Raw genomic sequence first — 25,342 nt, 5'->3', positions numbered from 1 at the left:
AAGAACGAGGAGTACTTGTGGCACGTTAGAGACTAACAAATTTATTTGGGTATAAGCTTTCATGGGCTAAAACCCACTTCATCGGATGCAATGGAAGGTGGGTTTTAGCCCATGAAAGCTTATGCCCAAATAAATTTGTTAGTCTCTAAGGTGCCACAAGTACTCCTTGTTCTTTTATAACCAATAGTGACTCCTAGTGGGTCACCATAGTAACCCTTAATGGTCACCAATTCTCCTACTTTCAGCACAACTACTCATCTCTTATCATAAAAAAAATTCTCATCGTAACAAGAATAAAACTTACATATCTGAGGCAATTAAGACCAAGGTTGGCTGTCCAAACACTTCTCTAATCTCATTAAGATAATGTTGAAGTAAAAAGAAAACAGTACAGAGTTTAGGTATAGAAGTTTCTGGTTATCAGGGAATAATGTACAGATTATCAAGGAGTGTGAAATTCGGTTTAGGAGCTGGTGGCGTAAGGAATACATAATCTGCAATCTCCCCGATTGGGGGTAAAAGTTTAACGGGTCAAAGTATAGACATTGAGCTATGGGGGTATGTTATCCACATAATGGCTATGTTCAGGTGTGGAGTATAATGAGCGGATACGATGATGAGGATGGATCTACCCTCATTTGGTGGGATTTAATGTTCAGTGAGTTTATGGTTCCAGTTCATATGGTCCAATGGAAAAAGTCTCTCAGTCCCTTTCCCATAATGGATGCATGATGTTGTACTGTCTCACATCTCCTGGTACTGTCGGTGGTTGGTGATGTGGCTACATTCACTTCTTATCCCATCCTCCCATTCTGATAGCAGATCTGCGAACTTGCAGCTGTGTGCCCTTGCCTCTTAGGACCTAAGATTTTCTTAGTTATGTGATGTTTGGTTTTCAGCTGGCAGTGGCTGAACATACAAAATTGCTGACTGCAGTACTATCAAATTCTTGGGTAACATGCAGGGATGTCAAATTCTGGGTAACGCTACCAGAATTCTGCTTTTTGTGTGTGTGGGGGGGTACAGCTTGTGTGCAAATAAATTTTAGCTAGGCAATCTATGTCAAAATAAGTATGTTTTATACTAATTTATTTCTAGAAATAACCCAGCTTTTTGCTGAGTTATACAAGATTAAAATACTTATATTCAACTTCTAGCCACAGAAATACTGATTTCACTTTATCTGCTTGTAGTAATCCTATTTCTGATCCTTGTCTACAGAAAATGCAGTTGTTTAAAAAAAAAAAAAGGAAGAGGAAATAATTGGTTCGATCTGAATTCATTTGTGCCTCAAGTCCATATGAAATACCTGTCAGAAATGATTATTTTTCTACTTTTTACCATCTGTAATTACAATTTTATAGTAACTGATTGAAAGACTGTAATCTGAAGACTGTTGATTTGCGAGATAAAGTGTTTTAGATTATATTAAATATGTGCTTGTCAGATTAGCTATATAATTTAGACACATGTCCTTGTATAAATTTCTAATCTTCATTTATTTTTTATATTAAGTCAGAGTTCATTATTTTCTGGTGAGCTGACATTTTGCATAACTATTCCCCCTTTACAAAGTATGATCATATTTTCTTCTGGGATTTAAATGTGACATTTTATGGGAAATAAGAAGCCGTTAGGCTCTTCAAAGTACATGCTGATTTAACATACATTTTCACTTTGAATTCCTTTAGCAGCAGTGTTCCTGATAGACTTTTGGCATATTTGGTGTTGTACAGTAGCTATGTATAATAAATATTTGTATAATGTAGCAGTACTTCTTGTTTCAGTTTCATGGAATCTGCACCTCTGACCCCCTTTGTGGTCTGCTCAAGGAATGCCTTCAGGTCTCAGGCCTCTAGCCATCATCTCTCTCTGGGCAGGGACCCATGTCTTTCTCATTCCCAGACTGGGGGTTTTAGGCTGCAGTCCCTTGTCACTCACTGTGATTGAACCCTGTTCCTTGGTTTCTTTCCAAGAACAATGACATCGTTTTTACCAGTGAGCAAACAGCTCTTCCAAAACAGAATACGTTTAGTTAATGATAAAAGCATATGGAGAAAATATAGAAAACAAAAAAGTCTATACTCATATTATTGTAGCTCTTTACTGAATCTTTTCTAATTTTTCAAGCTCATTTTTGAATGATAGACAACAGAACTGGATACAGTATTCTAGTAAGGGCCTTGTATTGTATATAGACCACATCACTACTCCTACTCAATATTCCCCGGTTTATACATCCAAAACTTGCCCCTCCAATTTATGGGGGCCCCTGGCAAGTTCCACTCTTTCCACCCATTGTTCACAAAATGGGTGAGAGGCATGCAGCATGATTATACTTTCTTTGTACTGCTGCTTCTCATCTCCCCCCTATTTAGTTAATGCTGGTTTACTTGACGATACTTCTAATCTAGAATCTGAATATGGATGTGGATTTTAGAGCACTTTGAAATATCGTCTCTTAATCAGTGGTGGATTAATGATTTTGCTGCCGCTAGGCCCTGAAATAATTGCCGCCCTCCCCCCACCCAGCAGCTCCCGGCCCTCTCGCAGCAGCTCACCTCTCCTCCGCCTCCGACTCCTCCCCTGAGCGCACTGCTGGGTCCTGATTCTCCCTGCTCCCTCCCAGTGCTTGTGCGCAAAACAGCTTTGTGAAGGAGGTGGGGAAGGGGTGGAACGCGGCATGCTCAGGAGAGGAGGCGGGGCCAGGGTGGGGATTTGGGGAAGGGGACCAATAGGGGCAGGGAATGGGTGCAGGGATGGGGTGGAGTTGGGGCGGAGGGCACGAACCGGCGCCGAGGGAAGCAGCCTCTGGCTGCTATTATAAATTTGCCACCCCTACAAATTTGTCGGTCTAGGCGTTAATACGCCACTGCTCTTAATCCAGAAGTTTTATTCTTATGGCAAACATCCATAAGGGAAGACTGCAGAATGCAGGCAGCGAGTAACTAATGTGCTCAACACACCTTCCATGAAAGCTCCCAGGGGCAGGACTTGAATTCTCAGTACATGGATGCTGTTCAGGTTCAGTGCCCACAGCATATTACCTTGAGCAACCCATTTATTCTGACGTCAGACTGCCTGCAAACAATCTGGTTTTCACCAGATCCCCAATCCTACCACACATGTGCAAATGACTTTCTCTGGCGCTTCCACTGTTGCATGCAGTGGTGTTTTAGCTGTGTTGTTACCAGGATATTAGAAAGAAAAGATGGATGAGGTAATATCTTTTATTGGACCAACTTCTGTTGGCAAGAGAGACAAGCTGACGAAGAGTTCTGTGTAAGCTCGAAAACTTGTCTCTCTCACCAGCACCAGTTGATGTCTCTGGCTCATCAACTTGATTTGACACACAGTGTAGAACTAACTTTCACCTTGAATATATGTTCTAAATATTACTTCTCCAAAGGAGCAGTGGGTGCCAGATCCTAGCTGAAATAAATTGTGAGTGGTAATATCATTCGGGGTTGTGGGGGGGACTGTAACCATGCCTCAGTGGGTCACAACTGAGGATGCCAAACTTCAGGACGAACTGCTGAGAAATAGGGCAGAAACACCCCAAAACTGGTGGCTAATCCCCCATAGGATATACCAAACCAGCAACAAAAGTAAACTTCTGTTTCACCACACTGGCTAACAAGAAGTCATAAAAGCAGTTTGCTTGGGCATCCCAGTCCTTGTGTTATCATTGAGAACACTGGATTTAAAGGTGAGTGGTTCTTTACAACCAGTCTGATCAAATAAATGGTTCTTCTGATCCCAAAGGACCAGCCACGCTCCCAGGTCAATATATAACTCAATCTTACCCAAAAACCATGCTGATGCTAATCCTTTAGTATCTAAAATCTAAAGTTTTAATCATAAGAAAGAAAAAGGTGAAAGTTACAATTGGTTAAAGGAATCAAATACATACAATAATGCAAAGTTCTTGATTCAGGCTTATAGGAGTGATGGAATAAACTGCTGGCTTGATAAGTCTCTGATGCTTCCAAATCATTGGAAGGTCCTCAGTCCACTGGTTAGAATGCTCCCATTAGTATAAGTTCAGAGTCCAGAGAAGCAGAAAAGAGGCAAAATGGAGGTGTTTCCAGGGCCTTTTATAGCTTTTTGCCATGTGGAGGGAATCCCATTGTTCTTACTGTGGAAAATTACAGCAACAAGATAGAGTTTGGAGTTACATCAATATATATACAGACATGAGTTCAATTCTTGAGGTTCCGATACATAGCAGAGATGGTGAGCTTTGTAGTTGCAAAGAGTTCTTTCAGAAATAGTCCATAGGTTATAGTCCAATGTTTATATTTCAGAGCAGTCCAGTCAGAACTGGGATCTCAGTCCTTGTGACTTAGGCTTCCCCTGCATGAAACCTCAAGAACTGAACTCATGTCTGTATGTATATTGATCTTTTAACCATACTCTCTCTCTTTTCTTTTTTAATAAATTTTACTTTACTTAATAAGAGTTGGCTATATGCATGCATTTGGGTAAGATCTGAAAATATTCATTAACCTGGGAGGTAATGTGTCCAACCCTTTGGGCTTGGTAGAACCTTTTCTTTTATATGATGAAATAAGATTTTCAGAAATCTTCATCATATTTGACTTGGATACCTGGATGGAGGACTGAGGCTGGGTTACTTGAAGGGAACTGTGATGTTGGCTTCTGGGCAACCAGTGAAGTAATAAAGAAACTGTTTTATGCTGGCTTGGTAAATCTAAGTATTGAAATATCCACCATCTTTGGGGATTATCTGCCCCATTCTTTGCAGTTCACCCTAATTGAGTGGCCTCAGCTGGCCCCCACTGGGACGCGGGTCACAGGGACACGGACACATTGTGTGAACCCCAGTGGTATAGGGAGTAAAAGAAGCGTAAAATGTTGTAGTGTGGGGTTTTTTTAAGTGGGCTGCATCTCGGGAGCTCCTTCCTGAAACAGCCTCAAATTTCAACCACTCCCATACCCCAGATCCCCACAAGGCACAACAATTTTCAAGATTATCCAAGTAAGCATGCATATTTTAGAGCACTTAGAAAACATGGCAGTTAAACAATAAACTAGTATTTATCTTAACTATAGGGTTCTATACCCCACTATAATACATCTAGAAACAGCAGCAACAATAGTGTATTTTACATTTACAGGATGGGGACTGTATTTGGATAGCAGTGACTCAGAAAGGGACTTAAGGGTCATGGTGAAATGAACATGAGCTCCCAGTGTGGTGATGTGGCTAAGAGAACTAATGCAATTCTTGGATATAAATGCGGGGGGAATATTGAGTAGGAATAGTGATGTGGTATTCCATGCACATACAATGTAAGTGAGACCCTTACTAGAAAACTCTATCCAGTTCTGGTGTCTATCTTTTAAAAAGGAGTTTGAAAATTGGAAAGGATTTAGTAAAGAGCTATACGAATATATTTGAAGTATGGAAAACTGGCCTTACAGTGAAAGATTTGGGAGTCTTAATCAAAGAGAAGGTTAAGAGGTGACTTGGTCATGGTGTATAAATATTTACATGGGGAGTTTTCTGATCATAGAGAACTATTCATTTATCAAAGGTGTAACAAGATCCAGTGGCTGAAAGATGAAGACAGATAAATAAAACTCCAGTAAGTAGAAAATTTCCCATGATATCAGTTTGATAAAGAAGCATAGTCATATCAACTCTGATCATACAATACTTCCAGATCCTGATTCATATCAAAAATTCAAAACTGTCCTTGGATTCCCTCCAGTCTGCTTCATAGATTTTCTCTGTCCCTGTTCCCTCTACTTCTATATTCAATTAATCTGTCTGTCCATTTCTCTAATCTAAGATTTTATACCATACCTATCACCCAAGTACCTGAGTACCTTGCCTAGCAACAGATTAATCTGTTACTTCCCACGCTGCTGGTATGAGAGCCTTTCAGCTTTGTATCTGAAACAGCCTTCTTATACTGTATGTCTCTGCCTCATTGACATCCCATCTTTTTTTTTCAAATCTCATTTTAAAACGTATCTTTTCTCCCTTTCTTATGCCTTTTAATTTCTCTTTCTCTCTGTTATTGACTTTGTGACTCAATGCTTTAATTATTTTTCATTATACAATGTCTATATTATGAAATCTGGCTTTTTTGGACCCTGGGCTAAACTGTACCATGTTGATATGCACTGTAAAACAGCTTTTTAAACCAGTAGTTGCTGTCTTTCACTTGTGGTGATTTTTTTACACATTATTTGCATATATGGTATACATTTGTATGTGTGTTGAATCTTTAAAATGACAATGTGCAAATCAGTTCTAACAGACATGCTGTGAGCTTGGAAAAAATCCCTCAAAGTGTGATGCATCTCATTAGTGGATGGACCTTCATTAGTGGATTGTCTTTCAGCTTTCTGAATACTCAAGTAGAATTATGGAATTATTTAATTGTTTGGAACTGGAAGGGATGGGCATTCACTAGATTATTTAATACATCTCCTTGTGCATAGAGCTATATGTAGAAGGTGTTTTTCAAATCAAAACTAGAGGACTTCAAATGATTTTGATTCCACTAATTCTCTTGAAACTATGTTCCATTCTCTAGGTGATTTTACCATTACGAAGATTTTTCTAGAGCTGAATCTAAATAGTTTCTGCTTCATCATAATCCATTGGGCCAAATTCTCTTCTGGAATAAATAAATTGAAGCCAATGCAATTATGCCAGCAGAATGTTTAGTCCATTGCTTTTTGTCTGATCAGTTGAAAATGTCAAGAACAATTTCTTCTCTTTCTTATTGTAGCATCCTTGTTAATATATGGAAACATTCATTTTAACATTTAGTACGTAAGACTTCTCTTTCAGATACAACAGTCACAAGCCATTATTCTTGTTAGAATCTATATAAGATTTCTAGTCTCCATATGAAACTGTATTTATGTTTGCATTATACAGAATTCTCTTGGATTCATCAGTGGTAGATGTATCCTCCTATTTCCATATACTATCAGGCTTTAGTCAAAGGAAAAAAATTAAAATATGTTTTGGGTTCTATCAATAGGACTGCAGTTCCAATTACAAATCATGTAAGAAGCAGCGTAATCTTATTTCTTACTAAAATAACAGATATGCAGTAGAACTGTTTTTACACAAATCACCAAAGTATAAAACTTATACTTGGAGTGTTTGTCCTTCTGCAAATTCTTCATTCAAACTTCCTTCCTTCCCCACAAATAATGGGTGTTATAATTTATTGTCTTGTATAAGACAATAAGATTGTATTGTACATCTTATTTCCAGACAAAAATAAATAAAATTTCACCCATCCTTCTTGGTGAAAAAGTTAAACACAAAAACACAGGCATGTGCATACACACAAATACTTTCTCTCCTTCCCTCATGTTTTCCACTTAGTTGTCTTTTTGTATTATAGTCAAAAGTTGTCTTAGTCAAAAAGAATGTTATACTTTTTCCTCAGGAAAAGATAATGGAGGATTGACACGAAAATGAATTAATCTTCATGTCCTGTCAATATCCACTTCTTCTGCTACAGAGCATGCATTGTAGCTCTGTGGAAGTGTATAACAATTTTATCTACGAAGAAATTCAATTACAATTTTTGATGATACCAAAAGAAGTAATAATTTTGTAGGGTTTAAATATCCATATCAGCACTCTCCAGACACTTTGGGTTATGTCTAACCTTATCATATTATATATGCTGCCCAGGCTCAGTAATTAGACCATCTGCTCCAATTTTATTGTATATTTATTATAGTGTTTCTTATTCATTCATTCTTAATTTATTAACACTGGAAGAATGGAATTAATGCAAGTTGAAAGTATTATTTGTTCATTGCCTCAGAGCCAAAGCAGGTAGAGGTTTACACTTAGTGGATATTGTGAATTATTTTGAAATGATGCAGAGGTTTAAGTTGCTTTTTTGTCTGAAAATTGATTGAACATTTTGGCTATTTTGATGGATATCTGAGCCAGGCCATCAGCTACCTGTGGTCAAACATTTTTCACAAAGTGATCACTCCATATCTGACCTCTCAGTCCTCATCCTCAAAGGAAACCTGCACAACTTCAAAAAGAAGTCTGGGAGCTTAAATTGATAACTTTGTTAACACTAAAATCATGGACTTAATAAAGATAATGGATGTGTGGCTTATTACAACAATCTGTAACTCCCTAACCCCTCTTTTTTGTGTCCTATGATTGCAGAGGTCTTAATGGGCCACTTCACCTTTAATGGTTCCTTAGAATATGTGACAACTACTTGTGCTAAACAGTCTGCTCAACTGTGTATTTAGCTGTGACAATCTTGAGTACAGGTTTCAGAGTAACAGCCCTGTTAGTCTGTATTCGCAAAAAGAATAGGAGTACTTGTGGCACCCTAGAGACTAACCAATTTATTTGAGCATAAGCTTTCCTGAGCTACAGCTCACTTCATCGGATGCATACTGTGGAAACTGCAGAAGACATTATATACACAGAGACCATGAAACAATATCTCCTCCCACCCCACTCTCCTGCTGGTAATAGCTTATCTAAAGTGATCACTCTCCTTACAATGTGTATGATAATCAAGTTGGGCCATTTCCAGCATAAATCCAAGTTTAACCAGAACGTCTGGGGGGGGGGCGGGTAGGAAAAAACAAGGGGAAATAGGCTACCTTGCATAATGACTTAGCCACTCCCAGTCTCTATTTAAGCCTAAATTAATAGTATCCAATTTACAAATGAATTCCAATTCAGCAGTTTCTCACTAGAGTCTGGATTTGAAGTTTTTTTGTTGTAAGATAGCGACCTTCATGTCTGTAATTGCGTGACCAGAGAGATTGAAGTGTTCTCCGACTGGTTTATGAATGTTATAATTCTTGACATCTGATTTGTGTCCATTTATTCTTTTACATAGAGACTGTCCAGTTTGACCAATGTACATGGCAGAGGGGCATTGCTGGCACATGATGGCATATATCACACTGATAGAAGTGCAGGTGAATGAGCCTCTGATAGTGTGGCTGATGTTATTAGGCCTTGTGATGGTGTCTTCTGAATAGATATGTGGGCACAGTTGGCAACGGGTTTTGTTGCAAGGATTTGTTCCTGGGTTAGTGGTTCTGTTGTGTGGTATGTGGTTGTTGGTGAGTATTTGCTTCAGGTTGGGGGGCTGTCTGTAGGCAAGGACTGGCCTGTCTCCCAAGGTTTGTGAGAGTGTTGGGTCATCCTTCAGGATAGGTTGTAGATCCTTAATAATGCGTTGGAGGGGTTTTAGTTGGGGGCTGAAGGTGATGGCTAGTGGCGTTCTGTTATTTTCTTTGTTAGGCCTGTCCTGTAGTAGGTGACTTCTGGGAACTCTTCTGGTCAGTAGGTTTCCGGTATAGGGTAGTGTTTATGTGACCATTGTTTATTAGCTCTGTAGTGTCCAGGAAGTGGATCTCTTGTGTGGACTGGACCAGGCTGAGGTTGATGGTGGGATGGAAATTGTTGAAATCATGGTGGAATTCCTCAAGGGCTTCTTATCCATGGGGCCAGATGATGAAGATGTCATCAATATAGCGCAAGTAGAGTAGGGGTGTTAGGGGACGAGAGCTGAGGAAGCGTTGTTCTAAATCAGCCATAAAAATGTTGGCATACTGTGGGGCCATGCGGGTACCCATAGCAGTGCCACTGATCTGAAGGTATACATTGTCCCCAAATGTAAAATAGTTATGGGTAAGGACAAAGTCACAAAGTTCAGCCACCAGGTTAGCTGTGACATTATCGGGGATAGTGTTCTTGACGGCTTGTAGTCCATCTTTGTGTGGAAAGTTGGTGTAGAGGGCTTCTACATCCATAGTGGCCAGGATGGTGTTATCAGGAAGATCACCGATGGATTGTAGTTTCCTCAGGAAGTCAGTGGTGTCTCGAAGGTAGCTGGGAGTTCTGGTAGCGTAGGGCCTGAGGAGGGAGTCTACATAGCCAGACAATCCTGCTGTCAATCAATGCCTGAGATGATGGGGCGCCCAGGATTTCCAGTTTTATGGATCGTGGGTAGTAGATAGAATAAATACCATAAACACCACCCTATACTGGAAACCTACTGACCGCTATTCCTACCTACATGCCTCCAGCTTTCACCTGACCACACCACACGATCCATCGTCTACAGCCAAGCTCTGCGATACAACCGCATTTGCTCCAACCCCTCAGACAGAGACAAACACCTACAAGATCTCTATCAAGCATTCTTACAACTACAATACCCACCTGCGGAAGTGAAGAAACAGATTGATAGAGCCAGAAGAGTTCCCAGAAGTCACCTACTACAGGACAGGCCTAACAAAGAAAATAACAGAACGCCACTAGCCGTCACCTTCAGCCCCCAACTAAAACCCCTCCAACGCATTATTAAGGATCTACAACCTATCCTGAAGGATGACCCAACACTCTCACAAACCTTGGGAGACAGGCCAGTCCTTGCCTACAGACAGCCCCCCAACCTGAAGCAAATACTCACCAACAACCACATACCACACAACAGAACCACTAACCCAGGAACAAATCCTTGCAACAAAACCCGTTGCCAACTGTGCCCACATATCTATTCAGAAGACACCATCACAAGGCCTAATAACATCAGCCACACTATCAGAGGCTCATTCACTTGCACTTCTATCAGTGTGATATATGCCATCATGTGCCAGCAATGCCCCTCTGCCATGTACATTGGTCAAACTGGACAGTCTCTACGTAAAAGAATAAATGGACACAATCAGATGTCAAGAATTATAACATTCATAAACCAGTCGGAGAACACTTCAATCTCTCTGGTCACGCAATTACAGACATGAAGGTCGCTATCTTACAACAAAGAAACTTCAAATCCAGACTCTAGCGAGAAACTGCTGAATTGGAATTCATTTGCAAATTGGATACTATTAATTTAGACTTAAATAGAGACTGGGAGTGGCTAAGTCATTATGCAAGGTAGCCTATTTCCCCTTGTTTTTTCCTACTCCCCCCCCAGACATTCTGGTTAAACTTGGATTTATGCTGGAAATGGCCCACCTTGATTATCATACACATTGTAAAGAGAGTGGTCAGTTTGGATGAGCTATTACCAGCAGGAGAGTGAGTTTGTGTGTGTATGGGGGTGGGGGTGTGAGAAAACCTGGATTTGTGCTGGAAATGGCCCACCTTGATTATCATGCACATTGTAGGGAGAGTGGTCACTTTGGATGAGCTATTACCAGCAGGAGAGTGAGTTTGTGTGTGTATGGGGGTGGGGGGGTGAGAAAACCTGGATTTGTGCTGGAAATGGCCCACCTTGGTTATCATACACATTGTAAGGAGAGTGATCACTTTAGATAAGCTATTACCAGCAGGAGAGTGGGGTGGGAGGAGGTATTGTTTCATGGTCTCTGTGTATATAATGTCTTCTGCAGTTTCCACAGTATGCATCCGATGAAGTGAGCTGTAGCTCACGAAAGCTTATGCTTAAATAAATTGGTTAGTCTCTAAGGTGCCACAAGTACTCCTTTACTCTTGAGTATCTTTCTCAGACCTGAAGAAGAGCTCTGTGTAGCTCAGTGGTTCTCCAACTTTTGTACTGGTGACCCCTTTCACATAGTAAGCCTCTGAGTGCGACCCCCCCTTATAAATTATGAACACTTTTTTAAGTACTTAACACCATTATTAATGCTGGAGGCAAAGCGGGGCTTGGGGTGGAGGCTGACAGCTTGCGACCCCCCCACATGTAATAACCTCGCAACCCCCCTACCCCCAGTTTGAGAACCCCTGGTGTAGCTCAAAAGCTTGTCTTGTTCACCTGTAGAAATTGGTCCAAAAAAAGATACTACATAGTTAACATACGTGCATGTTGGCAAGGCCCCTGGAAATAAGGCATAAATTTTTAACAGTGAGTTCAGTGAGCCATTGGAACAAGTCACCAATGGCCCATTATGCTCCCTTTGCACTACTCAGGAACAGCAAAGGGAGCAGAGACTGCTCACAACTCTCCAGGAAAAGATTTCACCAGCATGGGAGAAGTCCTCTGTGGGCATAGAGCATAGCCTGTTCCTGCATCCTCTTCCTCTGGTGGCTGGTGTGGTGGGCATGTTAGGGGCCGCGTATAGAAGTAGCCAGTGTACACTGTGCTCCAACTCTGTTCATCTGGTGTACTGTACCTCGAGGACTATTGACAGCTGACAAAAGTAAAAGCAGCTGCTATGTTGTACTAAAATATGCCTGTACAAGGGTCAGGGCAGAAAACAAGGGACCTGTACCCTGAGACAGCATTCTCAGTTGTGCTCAGAATATTCTTATTTTTTGTTTAAAAATTGTGGCAAAATAGCTAAAAGGAAATTTCAGGTGAACGATATTTCAGGTAAACCTTTCAGCAATTTCCTCTTCCCCAGAGGGGTTACATTTCTGGCCAGTTAAATTTCTGCTCGCATTAAGTAGATGATGTATATCAGTAGTTGAATCATAAATGCATGCTTTATCACGTTGCTTCATTCCAGTGTCTGAGCATGGCAGAGACAAGATGCCAAGTGGCTCATCAGTAATGCTGGTCAGAGCAGTAGTCACAGTTCAGTCACTAGCAACAGCTTTTTCTCTCTTAAGACCAGTGTGGTCTGGAACATATACCTAACAAATCTCTTTTTATCAACTCTTTGTCAATACATGAATAATTAAATTTTAGTTTTAGTTTACAGCTTTAGAAATGAACAACACAAATATACAGTGGCCATTACCAATGCTGTCTTGTACGTTTTTTTCTAAGGTTGTTACTGCTTCTAGTTGTGTGATATTAGTAAACAATAACAACTGTGCAATTGGTAGTCATTTTTACTCTCTAGTTTCATAGACATTGCCATGGTTGCAGGGTTAGCTGTTTAACTCTTTAGAGTTTATCTTTTTTTAATTTGCATAACTCTACTAGCTGATCTTTCTTGAGCTGTTCATAATTCGTTTTTCCTGTCTGTCTTTTCCTACTTTCTTCCTGGAAAGAACACAGGATAGTTTTTTCTCTTGCTTTCTCCCTCTACAATATTTGCTTTTCCTGCTATTGTCACTTACTGAAAATTCACCACTGTCACTATCCCGCAGATGCTGCCAGCAATATGTCACAGTAGTTGCAGGGCTAGCTGCATCTCTGTCCCCACTCTGGTCTTTGAGTTCACCCTTCTCAAATGTCAAGCTTTATGTCTTTACTTCTCCTGGGGTGGAATCACATGATTCTCCCATGCCTGGACTGGGCTCCAGTACCCTGTATATCAGCCCTGCTTACCCAGCAGGTCTGAGTTTAGCACCTGCAGCTCTTCACTTTGGGAGCCTGTGAAAAAAGTGGTTTCTACAATGACCAGACAGGCTTCTTACATCCAAAATGTTGTTCATTTTAATGGTAGGAACAAAGCATTTACAGAGAGAATTTGTGCGCAGTTGCATGCATGTTTAACTTACCTAAATCCCTATCATCCTGTGACATTGGCCTTGGCAGGCCTAGCTTCTTCAGGCACCCCAGCTGGTGCCTGAGTCAACTGGAACAGCTCCCCAACAACTGCCTTGCCTCTGGAAGGAGAGACCCTCTTTAGTTTAGACAGAGTTTCTTTGTCCTTGTCTGTTTCTGAGCTCTCAGCCCTGCTAGTCCAAACCAGTTCAATATGCTCCACAGGTGGTCAAGAAAAAATCCTTAGAGCTAATGGTTGTTCCATTTTCCCATAATAACCGCTAAGGGTTTCCTGCATTTGCAGAATTTCATCTTCAAAGATCAGTGGAGATCTGGTGTACTATATAATGCTGACTGATACACAAGCGCTTCGTATCTGATTAATGGAAGATAGTTGATCAAATATAATCTGTTACGTAATGGATCTTTGATAATGTGTCATTCTTCAAATGGGTAATGTAGACAAAAATATTAGTTCATTATAAAATTTACTTGGGTTAAAAAAATGAGGAAATAATCTTTACTCCCAAAGCAAAGAATTTTAATTTTATAAATAAAGAAAAATGTTTATAGATTACAGATTTATAAATCTAATTGTATCTGGAATATTCTGTCTTTAGTCATGCATTAAATAAGATGGTCACAAGTGAATGCAATAGGATGTGTTTTCAACATTCATGTCTGTGCATGCGCAATTGTGCATGCATAAGTTTTGACTGCATTTTGCATGTGCAAATGTAATGACCTCCATCACAAGTCATCACCAGGGACTGAACTTGGAAAATCCAGAACTAAAAGTTAAAGCCTTTAACACTAAAAGAGTAAGAGTCTGAACTTGAATCACTGAAGTCTCTTGATGTTTTCCCAGTAACGTCAATAAATGCAGGAACACTCCATAACTCCTTAAACTGGTAGTTATGTCAGGTTGATATCTGTAGACTAGCCACTAGAGGGGACATGTAACACAATGTAAATGACTTATACAAATACCTACATGTACATTACTTCAAGTACATACCGGTTAAAAAAAAAATCTAACAGTGGTGAGATCAACGGTTAGCATCTGCATTCAGAAACACTTTGGGAGAAATGGGTTATATTGTTGCAAATATTAACACTTGCATTTTCATATGTTAGATTATTTAAAGCCAACATATAAGTGTTATGGTTTTTTATATGTATCTGTACTCACAAAGTGTGACCTCATGTTTGCATTCATAAAATTCTGCAGATACACAAATGAGATGCTGTTTATTGCCACATCTGAAAATTTACCTATGGTATTTTTTCTACTTTATCACTCTGCAAAGTATGGTAAAAGTGGTCATATATTCATCCCTGTTTACCCCAGATGTATTCATGTTTCTAAGAAATGATGGAGGAAATTTAAATCATCGGGATTAATTTTTTGGGCGGGGAGGAAACAATATGTTAAGATAAGCAACTCAAGCATCTGACTGTTCCATGTTTGGATCTTTGCATGTAAGAAGTGATATATACCATATTGATTGTACTCATAATTTTATGGGACAAACTTGGAGAATTTAAATGTTTGGGCATGATTTATTGCAGAACACAAACCAACAAAAGTCCAGTTCACCTACAATATGTTTATTTTAAATTAGAAGGAAGGAATTTGGAATTGAAAATTATTCTTTGCATACCTATATAGTCACAAGACAAGAGCATTCCTATCTGACCTAAAACTCATTCAGAAAACACATTTTGTTAATTATTTTATGGCTCATTGGGACAGACTTTTTTTTCCATTTTCTTATTCCTGGATGACCTGCTCATAAATTCAAATATAAATAGACTGTAATAAGTGTATGATCTGTTTGCAAATTAGTAAGAGAAGCATGACAATGATTATGTAATTAGGGTATTGTGAATAGGCTTCTTTTAACACTGACTGTTAGACACTGGAAGATAACAACTGATATCAGTGAAGGTCATGTCTCCTATATTTGGAATAAGCTCTCAGTGTTTACTGGTCTTATGACTTCATTGTCATGAAGTATTAGTAATCTCCAAGCAGGCCCTACACAGGCAAACAAATGAAGTTTTTTAATATTGTGTAAAGCTTTATTAGTTTGCAAGGAGGAACTCTTTTAGTAGCACATGGCAGTTTGTATAGTTCAACTTATTTGCACTTAATCTGTTACCTGGATGGGTGTCCACACTGGTTCCACTGATGGCAGCTTTACAGATATAAGGCATAAAATAATGAAGTATATACTTCTTTTATGACTACATCTGTTAAACGCATCTAACCCAGCTGCGGCTTACAGACTATCCTCTGTACTTTTGAAAAAAGATGTAATAGTTCATGGTCATACAAAATTCATTGAATAGTTGTAAATCTGCTTACTTTCAGATATGCTGTGCTGTGTGAAAAGAAAAATTAAGGGGCTGATTTTCTTGGAAATATTTGATGTAAAATTTACCTTATGTGGCTATCATTTATAATCAGAAGGAGTGTAGTTATTGATTGCAATAGTTTTCCTTGACAATAATTGTTTCTGGAATGAGGGACACTTTCAATGAATGCTGACACTTTAAGTGAAAATAATTGCAGTTCTGCAAAATGTAAAGGCTTCTTCAACAAATAGCTTTTTAATAGTGTCACTTAAGATGAACTCTGCTGAAAATTGCTCATGTTTTGTGTCTCTGTATTAGTTGAGCTCCTGAAATATGATATTTGTAACAAGTGTTCTTCGAGTGATTGCTTATATCTATTCCAAGCTGTCCACGTTTTCCTAGCTTCTATCTACTTTAGTGTTTGTCTTCCTTAGTTAGTTTAGTTAATTATTAGTTAATGCAGTGTTAATAGTTCACTGTTGGGAGTGGGGGGGTTCCACTCCAACCGGACTGTGCTCTCCCTGGGGACTCAAGGCATGCCTAAGTCCCAGGGATTCAAGCCCTGCAACAAGCCTATGCCAACGGGCGACCCCCACGACTCTTGCTTAAAAGGGTGTGGGGGAAACGCATCAGGCAGAGAAACACCATTTGCAAAGGGTTTCACCCGAGAACAAAAAGAAGCAGGACTTTAGACTGAAGCAACTCCTTATGGAAGTGGCATTTAGACCACAACCAGCATCGGCGTGGCAGGACCCGGCATCGAGTGCATCAGTGCGTAGTGCCTTTCAGTGGTCATGGAGACGGCACCGCAGAAGGACTCTGGGCGAGACCCGCAGCACCGGTCCCATTCCCTAGGTCAGAAGCAGCACCAGAAACAAGGGAGGAGTGGTTCCCCAACTTCGGATCACACTTGCAACATGATCAGACTTGTGGCACCGGGTGCACTTGCAGTGCCGGTCTGACTTGCGGCACCGCTCGAGGTCCCGCCAGTGCTCCCGTTCATGGCGTCGTTTGCCGTCACGCAGCAGGTCCTGGCACAGTCTGTCTCGGCACCATTCATGTCATCGTGCAGACCCCGCTTGTGGTACTGCTCCAGGTCATGGTACCATTCCAGGTCAGACACCGTTCCCCAGCCTTGTTGCATTGCTCCCTGGCCCAACAACGCTTGGGACCGCTCTGGCCCTCACAGTCTAGATCCCTTGTCTTCAGGCTCGGAGACAGGGTCTAAATATTCAGAGTGGGCCTGATGCAAGTCGGCACAGGGCAGACCAGACATAGGTGTGACACCATGGCCCACCCAGTGGCAGGGGCCAGTGCACTGGCCATTTTGGATCCCTTGGGTGTACCACCAGGCCCAGGGGTTCCCGTTCAGTGGCGTCTGAGGCAAGGGTCCTGGACGCAGCAGCCAGTCATCCCACCATGAGGGGTGTGGAGGAGTTACCAGTCCTACCACCTCCTCTGGGAACCCTCCCCTGTTCCTGAGCCTGACCCTGGGGTGGCTGACCCTGGATTAGAGGCAGGACAGGAGATACTGGAGGACCAGGAAGGTCAGGGGGACACAGTTCCCCTTCTAGCCTCCTTGTCTTCCTCCCCGGACGAGGCTGTGGCGGGCATCTCCCTTCCGGACCTCCCCCTATAGATAGCTGTGCCCACCAGGAACTCCTATGCAGGGTGGCATGAAATATGAACCTGCAGGCTGAGGAGGCGGTAGAGTCCGAGGACCCTATGGTGGATATCCTGGCACCGTAGGGATCATCTAAGGTGGTTCTATCACTCATCAAAACTATCCAGGCCAATGCTAAGACCATTTATCAGACCCTGGCCTCCATCCCTCCCACCACCAAGGGGGTGGAGAGGAAATATTTTGTTCCCTCTAAAGGATACGAATACCTCTTCACACATCTGCAACCCTGTTCCGTAGTGGTGGCTGCAGTAAATGAGAAGGAGAGGCAGGGACAGCAAGCCCCAGCACCTAAGTCCAAGGACGCTAAGCACCTGGATTTATTCAGACGCAAAGTATACTCCACAGGGGGCTTACAACAAGCAATCCTGAGTCGATACAACTTCAACTCCTGGAACTTTAAGTTTAAAGTTTAAGGAATTGATACCAGCAGAGTCCAAAGAGGAGTTTGGGGCAATTGTCGAGGGGACAGTGCAGTGGCACGGACCTCTTTACAGGTCTCACTGGACGATGCAGACTTGGCAGCACGCAACTTGTCCTCAGGAATCACAATGAGGCATAGCTCATGGCTGCAGGCCTGGGGCTTCCGCCAGAGGTTCAACAAACTATGCAGGACCTGCCTATAGAAGGGGTGGGTCTGTTTGTTGAACAGACGGACTCCTGTCTGCATAGCCTAAAGTATTCCAGGGGTACAAAGAAATCCTTGGGTATGCACACCCCAGCAACCCAAAGAAAGCCCTTTAAGCCCCAGTCACAACAACAGCAGTCATATCCCCCTTGGCCGAGGCAGGATCCCTACAGACGCAGGGGCAGAAATGGCAGGTGCAAGCCCTCCCATCCTCTGTCTGGGGAGGGCCAGGGCCAGACTCAACCTTTGTCGGGCTCAAAGCAGTCATTTTGAAGGTGCACCCACGGACAGAGAACCGGTGTCAGCACCGGATCCTTCCCCGTGTTTTCTGAACCGTCTATCCCACTTCTACCGAGCTTGGTCCCAAATAACATCAGACCGCTGGGTTTGTCACATGGTAGAAGTGGGATATTCTCTCAGTTCTGTTCCTCCCCTCCCTCTTACCCCCCTTCCCCATCCCTCTTCAGGGACCCTTCTCATGAACAACTCATTATCCAGAAGGTGCAGTCACTCCTTGCTGTAGGAGCGGTGGAGGAGGTAAGGGGTAAGGGATTCTACTTCCGCTATTTCCTAATCCCCAAGGCAAAGGGGGGTCTCCGACCCATTCTACATCTGCGAGGACTCAACAAATTCATGGTGAAGTTGAAATTCCATATGGTCTCCCTGAGCACAATTATCCCTTCCCTGAATCTAAGAGACTGGTACGCCGCCCTTGACATGAAAGACATGTATTTTCACATAGCCATTTGCCCCACGCAAAGGTGATTTCTAAGGTTTGTGGTCGACCACAAGCACTATCAGTTCATGGTTCTCCCATTGGGTCTGTCGACAGCCCCCCGAGTATTCACCAAGTGCATGTCAGTCGTAGCAGCCTTCCTTCACAAGGGACAGGAGCAGGTAAACCCCTCCCTTGACGACTGGCTGCTCAGGGGGCACACCAGGGAGCAGGTGGAATCTCAGGTCTGGTTCGTCAGATCCACTTTCGAGAGACTGGGCCTCCTCCTCAGCGTGAACAAGTCAACCCTGTCTCCAACCCTGAGAATAGAGTTCATCGGAACAGTGCTGGATTTGGTGCAGGCAAGAGTGCTTTTGCTGGAGACACAATTCCAAGCTATGTTGAACATCATTCAAGGCCTCAGGTGATTCTGAACCACTACTGCAAGGGGCTGCCTACATGTCCATGGCCACATGGCAGCCTGCACATATGTGGTCCGGTATGCCAGACTGAGGCTCAGATCCGTGCAAGCATGGCTTGATTCGGCCTATCGCCCAGGACCCGACAACCTGGACTTAGTAGTGATGATACCAAAGCATATGCTCAAGTCCTTTAAATGGTGGCTTGACCCTTGGATGGTATGCAAAGGAGTCCCCTTCAACAGTACCCAGCCCTCCTTGTCCCTGGTAATGGACGCTTCCGCTCTGGGTTGGGGTGCGCATCTGGGAGACCTACAAACGCAGGGCCTCTAGTCTGTGGATGAGCTCTCCCTTCATATCAACATCCAGGAGCTCAGGGCGGTATGTCTAGCATGCCAAACTTTTCGGGCCCGAAAAGGCCAGTGCATTGCAATGAGGACGGACATGGCAATGAGGACGAACACTGCCATGTTTTACATCAACAAGTAGGGTGGAGCCCGTTCCTCCCCCCATGTCGAGAAACCCTCAGGCTCTGGGAGTTCTGCATAGCCCACTCCAGTCACCTGAAGGCGTCCTATCTCCCAGGAGCTCAGAAAGACCTACTAGACCACCTCAGCAGACTGTTCCACAGTCACCAGTGGTCTGTCCATCTGGACATCATACACTCCATCTTCCAAAGGTGAGGGTTTCTCCAGGTCAACCTGTTTGCCATCCACAGCAACCGGAAGTGCCAGATGTTCTGCTCCTTCCAGAATCACAGCCCAGGCTTGGTCACAGATTCATTTCTGCTACCCTGGGGTGGGCACCTGTTGTAAGACTTTCCTCCATTCCCTCTTGTGCACAAAGTACTTCCCAAGATCCACCGGGATGAAGTGGAGGTAATCCTGGTGGCCCCAGTGTGGCCTCGACAACACTGGTACACCACGCCCTTGGCACGCTCAGTGAACACCCTGATTGCATTGCCACTCCACCCCAACCTGATGGCTTAGGACCACGGTCGCCTGCTCCACCCAGACCTCAAGTCCCTTCATCTCCCAGCTTGGAAGCTTCTTGGTTAAACTCCATGGAACTTTTGAGCTCAGAACTGGTAAGGGAAGTCCTACTTGGCAGCAGGAAACCATCCACCAGGACCACTTATCTAGCTAAGTGGAAAAGGTTCACTTGCTGGCGTGCCCAGCGTCACACACCTCCACTTCAGGTGCCTATCCCACTCATCCTAAAGTACCTCCTACACCTAAAACAACAAGGCCTGGCAGCGTCATCCATCAAGGTACACCTCGCTGCTATCTTGGCCTTCCACCCAGGAGTATACCAATTTAACCACACTGTCATTCAGGCTCTCATTCTACACACAGATCTCCCTATAGATGCTAGTGGTTCTGGTGTCCAAGCTCTGGAAGCATCTTGATTTCGGTGCCCTGGACATTGCTGATGTAATAGTCTCAGGCCTTCCCACACCTGTGAAAGTTTCTGGACATCAGAGTAGAAAGGGCCCTTATCTGTCTAGGTAAGCCTCAGGCTCTGTTGGACATTCTGTCCCAGGTCTTAGCACTCTCATTTGCTCCAGTTAGAGCCATTCTTCATCTTTAGTGATATTTTATGGCTGGTGTGGATCTGGTTCCCTAGGTCTGTCTTCACTTTCAGTCCCTACAGTCTCTCATTTTAGTCATCTGTTCCCAGTGGAATCCTTTTCTCTCCCACAAGCAGCCCTATTGCTTTCTTGTCTGGGCATCCCATTTACCCTGTATCATGGTGGCTCTCTATTTTCTTCTCTCTCTCCTTTCTTGGTTTCTCTTATCACAAGTGCAATCTCTCAAGATGATGCACCCACCTCAGTTCCCTTTCAGATTGCGGTACTTGGATCCTTTATCACCTGGAATTTGAACATGTTGCTCCAGGAAACTTAGGCCTTTGCAACCTGATACTTGCAAAATTAAACTATCCCCTCCATTAAGCTAAATGGAGGCCTTCCTGATAAAGTGGGATTTCCAAGTAAATCGTTTCTTTGAAGCTTCACATAGAGAATAGGATAACTCAGGCCTGGAATGATCCACTTACAGAAGATATAAATAAGAGGAAGGAAGGAAGGAGGGACGTGAAAACTGTTCATGAACTATTGAAAGTCAGGTTTTTTTAAGTTAATAATATGGCTGTCGATTAATCGCAGTTAACTCACATGATTAACTCAAAAATTAAGCATGATTAAAAATATTAATCATGATTAATCACAGTTTTACTTGCACTGTTAAACAATAGAATACCAACTGAAATGTATTAACAATTTTTGGATTTTTTTCTACATTTTAAAATATATAGATTTCAATTACAACACAGAATACAAAGTGTATAGTGCTCATTTTATATTATTATTTTGATTACAAATATTTGCACTGTAAAAATGATAAACAAAAGAAATAGTATTTTTCAATTCACCTCATACAAGTACTGTAGATTTTTTTTGTTACATAACTGAACTCAAAAACAAACCAATGTAAAGCTTTAGAGCCTACAAGTCCACTCAGTCTTACTACTTGTTCAGCCAATTGCTAAGAGAAACAAGTTTGTTTACACTTACAGGAGATAATGCTGCTTCTTATGTGAGAACAGGCATTCACATGGCACTTTCGTAGCTGGCATTGCAAGGTATTTATGTGCCAGATATGATAAACATTCATATGCACCTACATGCTTCAGCCACCATTCTAAAGGCCATGCTGATGATGCTCATTAAAAAAAACAATGCGTTAATTACTTAGTGACTGAACTCCTTGAGGGAGAATTGTATGTCTCCTGCTCTGTTTTACCTTCATTCTGCCATTTATTTCATGTTATAGCAGTCTCGGATGATGACCCAGCACATGTTCTTTTTAAGAACACTTTCAGAGTATTTGACAAAACGCAAAGAAGGTGCCAATGTGAGATTTCTAAAGATAGCTACAGCACTTGATCCAAGGTTTAAGAATCTGAAGTGTCTACCAAAATCTGAGAGAGATGAGGTGTGGAGCATGCTTTCAAAGTCTTAAAAGAGCAACACTCTGCTGCAGAAGCTACAGAACCTGAACCACCAAAAAAGAAAATCAACCTTCTGCAGGTGGCATCTGACTCAGATGATGAAAATGAACATGCGTCAGACCACACTGTTTTGGATCGTTATCAAGCAGAACCCGTCATCAGCATGGATGCATGTCCTCTGGAATGGTGGTTGAAGTATCAAGGGACATATGAATTTTTAGCGCATCTGGCATGTAAATATCGTGCGATGCTGGCTAAAACAGTGCCATGCGAATCCCTGTTCTCATTTTCAGGTGACATTGTAAACAAGAAGCGGGCAGCATTATCTCCTGCAAATGTATACAACCTTGTTTGTCTGAGCGATTGGCTGAACAAGAAGTAAGACTGAGTGGACTTGTAGGCTCCAAAGTTTATTAAAGTACAAATGATGTAGTGCCAAAGTTGAGCATTTGATGTACGAGGTAGAGGAAGTCTATGTACTGCAGATAAACAAGGTTAGGGCTAGACAGTAACTTAGACTACACATCCATGTAAGGGTATTAAGAGTAGCAATAACTTCCCTTTTCTGCTGCATGGTCTCCTCAGACCCATGTCTGCTAATTCCCCTTCCTCAGCAAGTGGTCAGGGTAAGGATAGAGCCTTGGATCTATAAACACTCCCTTGACTGTGGCCAGTGCAACTGAGCTGGAGTGATGAGTGTCATAAATTGCTGCTGGCTGATTGCAACAGCATATGATTTAGAAGGAGGCAGCAGAAGATGAATTCCAATTTTCAGAAGTCTGTTTGAGTGACAATGTCTTCTGGGTTTATTCCTCCAATAGGGAAATTAATACACCACTCCTTGTGTAGGGCTGAAGTCACATTCTAACCCTAATGTGGAATAATGGAAAGCCAAGATTCTGTGTGAGAGAACCATTTGGACAGTTGAATGAACAAAAATACCTTTGTAGCATAATCGTTAATATTAATACCACCTTTTAGAAAGAAGCTATAATAATTGTTTTGATGTATCCTATCAAAAGTGCATATATTGACTCTGAGGGAAAATTGAAGTTCTTTGGATGTATGGGTAGTGAGGACCAGACCATTATCGCAGAAAAATAGTAGAAACAAGAATGATTTGGATAGAGTCGGAGCATTGTCAGAGAAACACCTTTTGCAATTCACTACAGAAAATTCTACAGTAACAGTAATAGAGAATAGAATATGTCCTCAATTCAATAATTACATACTACAAAATACTGAACAAGAGATGGATCTAGGGATATTGGCAACTATAACTCTAAAACATTAGGCACAGCTGTTAACATTATTTAAAAATAAATTATAGGATGTATGATGTGCAATTATTTTAAAAAACTTGTTGGAGGACATTTATTCTAGCATTGTGAATAGATCTAGTAGAAGGGCTTGATTTGAAATATTGCACAAATATTGAAATATTGCCACATTATTTTAAAAAGTATCCTCACCTAAAACACTATTTGTTAATATGTGTTTGTTTTGGAATAATCTGTTTTTATTATGCACCAAATTTATCTGTTTTTTAAAAAATTAACATTATTTAAAAAAATATGTTGTAGTATGCTTTATCTTGGAAAAAAACTTTAAAAATGTCTTGGTTTAATGGCGTAGAATGTTTTTGAGTGTTGCTTTTAAGATCTGTTCTCAATATCGTAACTAAAATGGAAATAATTAAAAAAATAATTAAAATATTACTGAGTTAAATATAAAAAAGACAATTTTTATGTTTTTTTTCTGGAATTGTCTATTAATCTTCAAAATTTTGTTCCTGATATTATACATGTCACATTATATTCTTGTGTGTATTTCCATTAATTTTAATATGAGATGATGACTGCATTCCACTGTTTTGCACTTGACATAAAGAGATCAATTTTTAGCACCTGTTTTGGAAGTTATTTACCCAGCTCTCTTTATGGTAAGTGGATGTTGTGCAGGTATGCATACCATGCCGAAATTGCACTTTAAATTGATCGTCTGTGGAGTCAAAAATCACTATTTTAAGAACATCCTAAGGGACTGTTGACTGTGAAAATGTTGTGGTAATTATTTTGTTTTTATTTGCAGGTTGCCTTTTCACAGCACAACACCATCATGGATCTCGTGCAGTTCTTTGTCACCTTCTTCAGGTAACTTGCTTCTTCTAATGTCTGATTGAATACATACTAATTTATGTTCCATCAAAGCATTAGATTTGCCAGTTCTTAATTCTTAAGAAATCCTTACATGGAAACCTTTAATTTGTGTGTGCCCACACTGCTTTACTACTGCTGAGGATCCTGACCTCTGTACTCTGGGAAAATAAAGTTATTAGCCAAAATATTTTTCCAACTGTATACCTTCAGTCATAGGCGCCAACTCCATGGGTGCCCCGGGGCTGGAGCACCCATGGGGAAAAATTAGTGGGTGCTCTGCACCCCCCAGCAGCCAAGCTCCCCGCCCCACCTCACCTCCTCCTCCGCCTCCTGCCCTGAGCACACCACGTCCTCGCTCCTCTACCTACCTCCCAGCGCTTGCCACCGCTAAATAGCTGTAGCAAGCTCTGGGAGGGAGGGGGGAAGAGCGGGAACATGGCGCACTCAGGGGAGGAGGTGGGGCCTTGGCGGGGATTTGGGGAAGGGGTTGGAATGGAGGTGGGAGGGGGCAGGGCAGGGGTGGAGTTGAGGCACGGCCAGGTGCAGAGGTGGGTTGAGCACCCGCCAGAGCCAGTAGAAGTCAACGCCTGTGCCTTCAGTGTTAGTATGTAATAGAAATCATAGGCCAGTTAAGCTGATTTATATAAATGCAGGTAGACCTAAATGTGATGATTTTAAAATAAGCATTTTGTATAGAATTTTTACTATAAACTCGTATTAGAAAAACTGTGGAAGAAAACTGATTTTTTTTAAACAAAATCCAGAGAGTCTTCACTTTTTCTTTCTTGAATATGTTGTTAAAAGACAAGTGTGCTGTGGGATTTGGCTGGGAAAGGAATACAGCATTGGACCCTATCTGAAAATGTAGGACTATTCTCTGAGCTAAAGGAGGATTAAATTGAAACACTTTTTTTAAAAATTCAACTGTTTTATAAGAATGTGTAACTTTTAATTTGTATGA

The 25,342-nt window shown here is 41.7% G+C and overlaps 1 protein-coding gene across 3 annotated transcripts in view; it reads left to right on the top strand.

The window, feature by feature from the left end:
- Positions 1-25,342, top strand: part of ATRNL1 (attractin like 1) — a 1,099,511-nt gene that overhangs the window by 619,051 nt on the left and 455,118 nt on the right. For all 3 annotated transcript variants that reach the window (XM_084633632.1, XM_084633634.1, XM_084633633.1), the window contains exon 26: positions 24,314-24,375. In XM_084633632.1, coding sequence (XP_084489758.1) covers positions 24,314-24,375 — 62 coding nt within the window. The remainder of the gene's footprint in view (positions 1-24,313; positions 24,376-25,342) is intronic.

Source organism: Lepidochelys olivacea, assembly GCF_965140295.1.
Source record: "Lepidochelys olivacea isolate rLepOli2 genome assembly, chromosome: 7".
In the NCBI taxonomy this organism is placed as follows: Eukaryota; Metazoa; Chordata; order Testudines; family Cheloniidae; genus Lepidochelys; species Lepidochelys olivacea.
The sequence above is the reverse complement of the archived record's forward strand: the minus strand, read 5'-3'. Positions and strand labels throughout refer to the sequence as shown.